The sequence below is a fragment of the Chrysochloris asiatica genome, unplaced genomic scaffold (assembly GCF_000296735.1).
Source record: "Chrysochloris asiatica unplaced genomic scaffold, ChrAsi1.0 scaffold00071, whole genome shotgun sequence".
NCBI lineage: Eukaryota > Metazoa > Chordata > Mammalia > Afrosoricida > Chrysochloridae > Chrysochloris > Chrysochloris asiatica.
The window spans coordinates 10950793-10962079 of NW_006408589.1; the positions used below are offsets into that span (position 1 = coordinate 10950793).

The 11287-nt window shown below is 45.9% G+C and overlaps 1 protein-coding gene across 1 annotated transcript in view; it reads left to right on the top strand.

The window, feature by feature from the left end:
- The first annotated feature begins 313 nt into the window (after positions 1-313).
- The window catches only part of SLIT3 (slit homolog 3 (Drosophila)), a 939392-nt gene continuing 928418 nt past the window's right edge, over positions 314-11287 (top strand). Inside the window, exon 1 of the mRNA XM_006864834.1 lies at positions 314-936. Within this exon, the coding sequence (XP_006864896.1) occupies positions 740-936 (197 nt within the window). The 5' untranslated portion in view covers positions 314-739. The remainder of the gene's footprint in view (positions 937-11287) is intronic.

An 11287-nucleotide genomic window follows, 5' to 3' on the forward strand; every position in this document is an offset into this window, starting at 1 on the left:
CCGAGCCAGGAATAAAGAAAAATTGCCCAAGTCTCAGCTATCCTTAGCTGCTAAAAGTGAATGAGGTTCCATGTTTCTTTCATGGGACAAGTTTCCTGGGGCTTGGCTAGCCGAGCCCCTTCTTTCCTCTACTCCTTCCCTTTCCCTCCTCTTCTGCCTCCCTCCTAGCTCTAGGTCGCTCCAGCAAAGTTCCCAACTTAGTCGACATGACGCTCTGCGCAGCCAATAGGAGGCGAAGCTGGCGTTTTTGGGGGGGCGGGAGGAGTGGGCCCCGCGTCTCCGGTGTCTGCCCTGCTCAGTGAATGGAGAGAGTGAGCGCCGGCCAGCTCACCCGGCAGCCCAGTGCCCCAACCGCCTTCACTGCCGTCGCGCTCCCGAGCACAGCCCCAAGCCGGACCTCCCCCGGCACCGCGCCCAACTGCGCTTGCCCCAGGTCCCCGACCCGGCCCCCGCTGCGGGCCGCGGGCTAGTGGGACCAGGGAGCGCCCGGCACCTAGCTTCTCCAAGCGATGCGCAGTGGGGCAGCGCGGACCCCGCGGATGGAGCAGCTGCCGCCGTCGCCGTCCGGCGCGCCCCTCTCCGCCCGCGCCCGGTGCGCCTGAGCTCCGAGCTCGCCCCTCCTCCGCGCCAACTCCACCGCCTGTTCCTCAGGCCGCCCGCGCTCACTGCGCGCCTTTCCCGGCTCCACGCGTCTTGCCCCTCCGAGGCAGCCTCCTCAGAGCACGGGACCCTGCACATCATGGCCCCCACGAGGACAGGGGCCAGCGCCGCTGTGCGCGCCCGCCTAGCGCTGGCCTTGGCGCTAGTGAGCGTCCTAAGCGGGCCCCCAGTCGCTGCCTGCCCCACCAAGTGTACCTGCTCCGCAGCCAGCGTGGACTGCCACGGACTGGGCCTCCGGAGTGTTCCTCGGGGCATCCCCCGCAACGCCGAGCGCCTGTGAGTACCCTCTGTCCGCCCCGCCCCACCGGGGCCACCCACCTGGGTTCCAGGGAGGGGCCCCCAGGCGCCAGAACCCTCCTTTCCCTTTGGCCACCTCTGGATGCCATCTCTGCTCCTTCCCCCTCCAGGATCTGACCCCTTACTCTCTAAGTCAGGGCTTTGGGCAGCTCTGAGGCCAAAGTCCCAAAGCCCCCGGTGATGGGCACAGAGCAGCGCCACTCCAGTGTCAAGGGCTCCAGACGCTGGGCACACTGACAGCTTCCAAGGAGATGGCTGGTAGCAGGCAAGGGGAAGAGAGACCACTGCAGTCTTGGGATGAGGGTGAAGGGTTTGTACTTATTATAGAGAGCCAAGGAGAAAGCAGAAGGTTGATGAGGCATCTGGGTATATAAGGAGACGGGCGAGAAAGCCTGAGACTGTGACCAGCTTGGAGACCAGAATGGGCCATCCGCTGCCTCTGGCTGCCCTTCCAAGGAAAGTTGAAAGTGTGTGAAGGTCTAACTTCTGAAGGACCGGACGAATTCAGAGTGGGTGCTGGCAAAGCCCGGCCTGCCTGGAGCGGAGCGTCATAGATGCCAAGTTGCAGCCCGGGTGAATTTTTTTATGGCTGGGTTATAAATGCCTTCCCAAACGGGCCGGAGAATGGAAATGCTGACAGCCCTTTAAATGAGACCAAGTGCTATAATCTTACAAACCGCACTCAGCCTCGGATCCTGGGCTTGGCAACTTGTGGAGAGTCTCTTGGAGAGCGGTGTGGATTGACCCGCGTGTTAACCCCAATTGTGCAACCAAATATTTACTTTTCATATGTCAACGTTTTGAAAACATTTCTCATTTTGATCTTCAGACCAAATTCAAAACTTGGACTCCAGGGGTGGGCTCCTCTTACCCCGCACTTAATGGGGGGTGGGGAGGGAAGCAGAAATGGAGGATTGGGTGGGGAGCTGGAGAAGTGGGTGAACATTTGCTGGAATGTGAGCATTTACTCTCCATATCTCTTTCTCAGTCTGCCCCGATTTCCTCACGTGTTTTAGGGTGGGAGCCTGGGTCTTTGACTCTGCCCTCCTGGCTGTCTGCTGGAATAGAACTATGATGAGAGGAAGGTAAATTATCCCAGAATGTGTGATTCCTGTTTCCACCTCCTAGCCCCATTCTCCCCGGTTTTTCTCTTCCACTTACTTTATGTGTATTACTGTCTGGGTGGAGAGTTAATAGAACCACCTTCCTTATTCCTGGAGCTTCCCCTTTTTTCCCAATCGAAGATTGAACCATACAATCCCAGAAGGTTAGAGCTGAACCTGCTTTAACCCTTTTGGAAAATGAAGCTCAGAAATGTGAAGTTGATTTGGACAAGGTCATATGATAATGAAGGGGCTAGAATCCAGCATTCAGACATTGTATTACACCGTGACTTTCCAGTGACAAACTACTTTTAGTGCTATTTTTACATACCAATAACATATAAACTAAGTACCCCTCTCCCCTGCTCCTTCCACCAGTGCCAACCACTGTATTAGTAAAATGGTAACTGTAACTTAGGTTTAATGAAGGCTTTCCAGGCCTCTAGTTGTTTATGCATGTTTTCTCATTGAATCTCCACAACATCTCTATTATTTGTTAGTGTAATTAGTAGCCATCAAGCTGGTGCTGATTCATGGTAACCCCATAGACAACAGAAGGAAACATTGCTCATTCTTTCGCCATCTTCACAACCATTGCTCTAGCCCATTGTTGTGGTCTCTGTGTATTTTGAGTGCCTTTCAACTTTATAGGGGCTCATCTTCCAGGGCTCTTTCAAATAATATTCTGCTGAAACCATACAGTTGTCATTGTTTAATCTTCAGAAGTAGGTTTCTAAGGCTTTCTTCTTATTCTGTCTTACTCTGACGCTCTGTTGAAACCTGCCCACCCTGGGTAACGCTGCTCTTATGTGAAGTACTAGCAGCATCACAGATAGCAACATGCAAGCGCTGGTGGATTTGCTATATAAACACCACCAACAGCAAAATAACGAAATCCGCTGCTGCTGAGTTGACTTTCACTCATAGTGACCCTATAGGGTAGGGTCTGCCCCATAGGGTTTCCAAGGCTGTAAATCTTTACTGAAACAGACTGCTGCATCTTTCTGTTCTGCAATGGCTGGTGAGTTCCAACCGTTGACCTTTGGGTTAGAGCTGAGTGCTTAACCACTGCACCACTAGGGCTCTTTATTAGCCATTTAAGTAACATTTGTTGTAGCATTTTACAGTTAAGTCATCTTGTCATTGTCTAAAGGTCATGTAGATAGTAAATGTTTTAATCCAAACTGGCCTGGCTCCCAAAGGCATGTTCCTTACCACTTTGCTATGTCTTTGCAACAAGGGCCTTTCAGGGGCCAAGATCTGAATGGACATGCGTCTTAAAATAGTTTCTGGTGTGGCTGCTAGGAGAATACTTTGCAGGTACTTACTTTACATTAGCTCCCTTGCTGAGAGTCTTGAGTCTGCTTCTTCCCCATCTTCAAACACCATGTTGCATGTTTGGAAAATCAAGGAGAGTGGGCCCCTCTCCTCCTGGCATGTGGGAAGTTTTCAAAAGCTGTATATCCAGAATTGCAGCCAACATGCCACCCAGCCACCTCCCCTAGGAGACCCAGGCAGCTTGGGACTGCCCATCTGTTCCACAACTGGAGAAACTGGGTGGAGACTGGAGTCATGAGCATTCCCATGGGTCCCTCTGCTGTAGTCCTGGCCACTGACAGACATCGAGCTGCTTGGAAATATCTGGGTCTCATCTGCCTTGGTTCTGGACACAGGTGCCACTGTGACTGGAATGCACAGGGAAGATGGAGATACCAAGACTACCTCCTCCTCTACTCTCCTTCCTCCCTGGAATGGGGCTGGAATAGCTTTCTCTCAGGAGCAAGGCAGGGTTTAGATATAGCCCACCAACCGTTCTTTACCACCCCCACACCCTATCTCAATCAACTCAGATGTAACATTTCAATTCTGCAAGCTCTTGGGGATATTTGACATTTCTAAGCTATGCCAAGGATTTCTTGAGGGAGGTGTTCCTCATTCATCCCTCCCTTCACTCATTCAGCAAACATTATTTGAGTGTCTGCTGTGTTCCAGTAATTGTATATAAAAAAATTATTTCATATCCAGAAGAAAACCAGCAATTCAACTGAAAGAATGTAAGCAGAGGATGGAGCAAGGAAACTTCTTTTGGTGAGACTTTTAAACTCTGAAAGGCTCTGTGTTCCTTGGGGCATAGGTTTTGCCAGCATCTTGCTGTGGTGCTGCAGGATAAGCACTGGACTGCAAAGTCATTTTGAACCACAAGGTCGGTGGCTCAAACTCACCAGCTGCTCCTCGGAAACCTTATACAGGGTCACTATCAATCGGAACCCAATCAACGGTACTTAACAGCAACAATGTAGTCAGATGCTCAGGAGTTTCTCACAACCCAGTTACTTGATTGGAAATGCTTAAATTGTATTTGATGACAAAAAAGGCACCGTTTCCCCATTCTCTATTCTTGCACCTCTGCTTGACAAAGGCACTTTCATGAATGAATTTTCTTTCTCCTTCTTTGATGGGAAGTGGATGGGTGATGGTTGCTTGTTTGGGTACTTTTGACTTCTAAGACCTGTCTGCTCATGGTACAATAGTTAGTACGATCCGAGTTATAATGATAATGTGGTCACCGTTTGGAATTTGCTTCGGGCCTGGAATGGGGCCTGTGAAGTTGTTCATAATTAAGCCAGTATCAGAATTGTGGCCTGTGCTGCAGCTTCTTCCCCATTAATGTCAGCACATCTTGCAGAAAGAGAAACTCGCAGCCTTTTATAAACTACTGACAATCCCCCCCTCACCGCCCCAGTGAGGAGGTGACACCCACAAGAAAGCTAAATAAACGCAGTGGCGAACTCAGTGTAATTTATGATCCGCGCTGCAAAGATAGAGGACAAGAAGAGAGGAAGTGGATAGTGGTGTCTGAAACAAAACATTTACCGTGGAGCACAGAGTAAACAGATGTTGCATTTACCCGTCCGAGCACAAAAGGAACCCACAGATGTAATCCTTCTCCAGCCACAATCTCAGCCTGGAAAAAGAAGAGACAGATGAAAACCAACCCTGGCGCAGGGGCCTCTTTCCTCTGTCCTGCCTGGAGGCCCCCTTCTCGCCTGCGGTGAGGTGGTGGCCTGAACAGCAGAATGGGGCAAGAGTGGACATCTTTGGTTTTTCATTTGGTTCCAGCACATGGTGGAGACTGCTGTATTTAAATAAACATTTCCTGTTTGCGAAGGAAAACGGGCAAAAGGCTGAAACGTGAGAATGTGGTAACTTAATTTTCTCCATCACTGCAGATGACGGCAAACTTCCCTGGTGGTTGGGTCCAATAAAAACCCTACACCATGTCATAGGCTTTCCCTTGCTTGACCACAGAGGTCCCAAGGTCAAGTGGGAGACTTTCCAAGATGCTCAACAGCCAAGACCTATGTCCTGGTACTCTCAGCCCTCAGGCCCAGAGGACTAGGGGCAAGCTGGGGCAAGCTGGTGAGTCATGGGGCCTCTCGGGGTCAGCCATGGTGATTTGGTCTTTTAGGGATGCAGTGGACTCTCCTGGTGAGTCTACTGAGCTAGACATGAACACCTTAGCATGCCTGCCTCCAGGATGCTGTGCAACACTGGACAAATACTTTTCTCTCTCTGGGCCTCATTTCCCTAAAAGCGGGATTCTAGTATAGTCTAATGACTTTGCATGTATGGTCTGTGGTTCATTGCAAAATTGTAAGCATCCTCTTTCTCAGTGCCTAGAACAGTGCCTGGCACATAGTAGGTTTCCAACAAAAAGATATTGAATAAATGATTGATAAAGCCTCAAATATCAAGTCTTTTTTTAATCTCATAAGTAAAAGATGGAAATAACAGATTGGCATTTTTACGTATGATGCAGGACTACTTACTAGTAACCTATTACATGAGTTATTCAAGGTTTCTAGAATTTTGGCTTTCATGAACTAAAATTAAAGCCTTCCTAGAGTTACCAAGGCCACCTATTGAGTGATCCACTTGGAAGTCTGGTTGCCAAGCGTTGCTTAGTAACCTTGCAAAACTCCTACTGTGCACATGCCCATGAAAAGAGCCAGCAATCCTGAAACCAGAGGACTCTCCAATCAGGAACTCATCAGCATTGCAGCTCTGCTTGTATTAATTGATGTGCTTGTAAGGCCATCATTAAGTTTTGCTTTGGTTGATCCTCTGCGTCGTAAGTTATTTCTGCATTTTTACATTTTGGTTTTTACTTAGCTTCTTTCCCATTCTGTTTAAGGTCACTGAGTTCATCTTCCCCTGGACTGTGAAAACAGTGAGGTCCGAGAACTGTGGGATCTTTTGCCTCTACTAAAGGAGTGGTGGGAAGAAGGTTTCAGAGCCCTGGCATTGCAGTTCAGGCTTGGGTTCCAGAGAAAGACACAGCTAGGTTTGAATTCTGGCTCTGTTGCTTCCTTGCTGTTACCGTGTGGGTAGGTTACTTGACTCCTCTGGACTACAAACTATGCCATCGCTTTGTATCTTATTTCTGGAGACATTAGTGGTTCTGTGGTAGAATTCCCACCATAGGATCATTAAGAATTGATATTGGAAGCCTGATTAGCCTAAATTGTGTTTACCTTCTGGTTTTTTCCACATATAGGACGTTGGGTCAGGGTGTCCAGTTGTCTCCCTTTTAAGTGAGGAATAACAACAGATATTATCTCCAAGAGACAAGTATTACTTCATTTTACAGCTGAGTAACACCATTCCCATTGTGCACATAGGAGCAGTGGGGGTTCCGTAGTAGAATTCTCATCTCTGCAGGAAATCCTGGCCAATGCATCTCAAACACAGCCACCACCTATCTGTTGGTGGAAGCCTGTGTCTTGCATGATGTTGAACAGGTTTCAGCAGAGCTTCCACACTAAGAGGAAGTAGGAAGAAAGGCCTGGTGGTCTACTTCTGAAAACCAACCAAGAGTCTGATCCACAGCCGATCATGGACATGGTTCAGGATCATGGTTTATTGTGTATGGAGTTGCCATGAGTTGGGGGGTGATGTAATCACAGCTAACAACAGTCATTTGTTGCTGGTTGCCGGTTGCCATTCCGTTCATTCCCACTCATGATGACCCAGGTGCATTAAAGTGGGACTCTTCAATAGCAGTTTCAGGGCTTGCAATTTCAGAAGCAGATCACCAGGGCTGTCTTCTGCAGCACATCTGGGTGGGCTTGAGCCACCAACCCTTTGGATAGTACTTGAGTACTCAACCATTTGCGTCTCTTCTGCAGTAACAAAACAGGGATGATAATTGGATGGTCTCTTGAGGATGCTGTGAATGGAAGCTGACACAGGCTCTGTAACATCTCCACACAGTGCCTGTCCTTCACTCCGTATTCCTATGATCTTTTCTACAGCCACCTTCCTCAACTGAAAAGTGTCTGTAATGAATGTTGCTCTTTGGGAAGGTTAAATGAAATGATGTACAGGCAGTACTGAACACAGTACCTGACTCATAATAGCCCTTCCCAATAGTTATAATTTTTATTTCTTCATCTTGGGCCCCGTCCAGCTGGAAGGTCTTCTGGTGCCCACTCTACATTTGCTCCATCCCAGAGCCCTGTTGAGGCAGGTTTTTCACCTGTAAGGAGGCCGTGCCCAGCACCCTCTTGCCTGAGTCCTTCCCTCCCCTTCAGCCCCTGCAGCTAAGCCTAGGTTGGCTTCCATTCCATAAAAAGAAGATTACAGTTAAAGTGGTTTATGTGTTTTTCCATTAGTGCGCAGCTTTGTGCATATTTAAATAGAGAATGCATTTGATTTGTTTATTTGGGAGGGGTGGGTTGGCATGGGGAATTTTAGACCCTAACTTTTCCTCCCTCCAGTGCTCACTCCTTCTATCTTTCCCTAAATACACACTTTTATTGACTTTCTATGTCTGCCTCTGTTACTGATTTTACCTGCAACAAGCTGTATTTACTAGCGTGCTATACCTTCCTTATGTAAGATGGTCTTAACGCTTTTCAGTACTATTAAAAAGAAAATTAACAGTAAGAGTGTGGAGACTTTTCTAGACCACCACTAATCCTGAATAGGCTAGATGGGCAGGGTGTCCCTACTTTGGTTTACTGTGTTAGTTTCTTATTTCCTCATTTCCCATCCATATATTTAAGCCAGACTTGCTCAAGTGAGAAGAGCTTTTATTAGGAAACAACACAAGATTCTAGTCTCTAGCTGCTATTACTATAAGTCAACTTAGATCTGATAGCATAGAGGGTTACAAGTTGGGCTACTAACCTCAAGGTCAGCAGTTCAGATCTACTGAGAGAGAAAGATGAAGCTTTCTGCTCCTATAAAAACTTATAGCCTCGGAAAAATCCTATGCAGTGTAGCTATGGGGTGGAATTGGCTCCATAGCACATAGCTACCACCACCACCACCAGTACTGTATGTTAGACAATACATTACATATTCTTTCCCACTCACTGGGATCTTCATCATTCTGTTGAAGGCAGCACTATATTTGATACAGAAATGCCATTGCTCTTGGAGTTGGTGATTAAAGGTCCTTAATAGGGAGTCCTGGTGTGGTGCTGTGGGTTAGTGTGCTGGACTGCAAAGTCAGTTTGAACCACAAGGTTGTCAATTCAAGCTCACCAGTTGCTCCTAGAAAACCCTATACAGGTTTGCTATGGGTTGGAATCAACTTGACGGCACTTAACAACAGTGACAACAACAACAACAATACTGAGTAGACAGACAGATGGGGGCAGTAACGTGGACTCTAGGTAGGACTCAACTCTTGGTTCTTCAGTTTTCCACTTATAAGTTGGGAATAATAATAGTCCCTCCATTCCCCCCATAAGATGCTATGAGTAGTGAATTAGTTTACATAGACTGTCTAGAACATAGAGAACCTTCTATAGATTTTTCTATCATTGTTATAATGATGATTCTAACTGACTCTAACCCTCCTTTCAGAGTATGCTGAAGAAAAAGTCCAGTTTGGAAAAATCTAGATGGTCTAGGTTGAAAGCATTCATCCTGTCGAAGTTCCAAGCACATTTAGGGTGATTTTGTACCAGCAGAACTCCTGGGGAAGTGGTCAGCTTCCTTTGGTTAACTATATCTTTGTTATTGTTAGGTGCTGTTTTGTTGGCTCAGACTCACTGAAACTCTATGCACAATAGAAGGAAACTTTGCCCAGTCCTATGCCATCATCACAATTGTTATATGTGGGCCCATTGTTGTAGCCACTATGTCAGTTCATCGCATTGAGGGTCTTCCTCTTTTCATTGAACCTCTACTTTACCAAGCATAAAAGTCCTTTTCCAAAGATTGCTCCCTCTTAGTAACATATTCAAAGTCCATGAGACCTAGCCTCACCATCCGTATTTCTAAGGAGCATTCTGGCGATACTTTGTCCAAGACAGATTTGTTGGTTCTTCTGAAAGTCTTTCAGTATTCTTTACTGTCACCATAATTCAAATACATTAGTTCTTCTCTAGTCTTACTTATTCATTGTCTAATTTTCACATGCATATGAGATTATTAAAAATACCAAGACTTGGATCAGGTGGCACACCTTAGTCTTCAGAATGACATCTTTGTTCTTTAGTGCTTTAAAAGAGGTCTTTTGCATCTGATTTTCTCAATGCAATATGTCTTTTGATTTCTTGACTGCTGCTTCTATGAGCATTGATTGTGGACCCAAGTAAAGTGAAATCTGTGACAATTTCAATTGTTTCTCCGCTTATCACAATGTTGTCTTTTGGTTCAGTTGTTTTGTTATATTTAATGGTGAAGAAATCGGTATCTTCTAAAGCAGCTTATTCCATTAAAAGAAATAGTTCTAAGGAGAGCTTTTTATGCTTTTCAGAGGAGGGTTGAAGCTATACCCCACTGATTTTGTTACATAGAACAAGTGTATTTTTTTGTTGATCATTATCATTGATTGTTGTTGTTTTGTGCCGTGGAGTCGATTCTGACTCATAGCGACCCTGTACAGGGTTTCCTAGGCTGTAAATCTTTATGGGAGCAGAAAGCCTCATCTTTCTCCCTCGGAACAGCTGGTAGTTTCGAACTGTTGACCTTGCAGTTCCCAGCCCAATTCATAACCACTACGCTATTATATTGGCACAAATATAGTATTTTATTTCCAAATGGTGAGAAAAAAAAAAAAAATCATTGCTTTTGTAAAAGGAGTCATGGTGGCCCAGTGGGTTAAGTATTATGCTATGAATTGAAAGGTCAGGGATTTGAATCCTGAAGAAAGTGAGGCAATCTACTTCAGTAAAGATTTACAACCTCAGAAACCCTATGGGGCAGTTCTACTCTGTCCTATGGGATCCTTATACACTGGAATTGACTCGGCAGTGGCTTTGAGTTTTGTTTGATTTGGGTATTGCTGTTGTATTTCTTGCCTCCTATTTAAATAAGTCTTATAATTTCTTTGATGAACTTTCATAATTACTTAATGTCCTACTATGTTAGTTTTGAAACAGGCTCTTCCCCCACTCCCAGTTATCTGCTAAATAGGTTCCAATTTTCTTTGATCCAAGACCACACATTACTTTAGTTGAATGGCACCTTCTGCTCCCTTGCTCTTATTTGATTTATATGACTGCCATTCTAAAGCAGCATTTGCTGTTTGAGCAGCTAGGTCCATCTGGTTGGCCACTGAATGCCAGAGTCTACTCAATCTTCATTGTTGCTGATTATTTTCTCTCCTAAACTTGGTGGTGCAGTGATCAAGCTCTTGGTTGCTAAACAAAATATTGGTGGATCAGATCTGCAGAAGAAAGATGTGACAGTCTTTGTCTGTAAAAATGTTCAACCTTGAAAACCCTATGGAGCAGTTCTACTCTGTTCTATGGGGTCCCTATGAATTAGAATTGGCTTGAGGGCAGTGGACTTCATTTTGGTTTAGACTGGTACAGTTAAATTCTTAGGGTCCAAATGTAATACTTTTCATTTAACTCAATTAAACTTTGGCAAATTGTTTCATTTCATCAGCTTGTCAGGAACATTTTCTATTTTCACATTCTCATCTTACATATTAACCAATCCTCTCTTCATCTACTATTTATTTCCTTGGCAAATTTGGTAGCTTTTCCTGAGAGCTCTTTATCCAAGTTGTCAATATAATCAGCAGAGTCCTCTGGTGTTTTTAAAGACTTCTCTAGTCCAGGATGTGGATTACACAAATATATTTTCCTGTTCTTTCTGGCTGTTGTTGTTGTTGTTGTTGTTGTCAGGTGCCATCGAGTCGGAACCGACTCATAGCGACCCCATGCACAGCAGAACGAAACAATGCTCGATCCTGGGCCAAC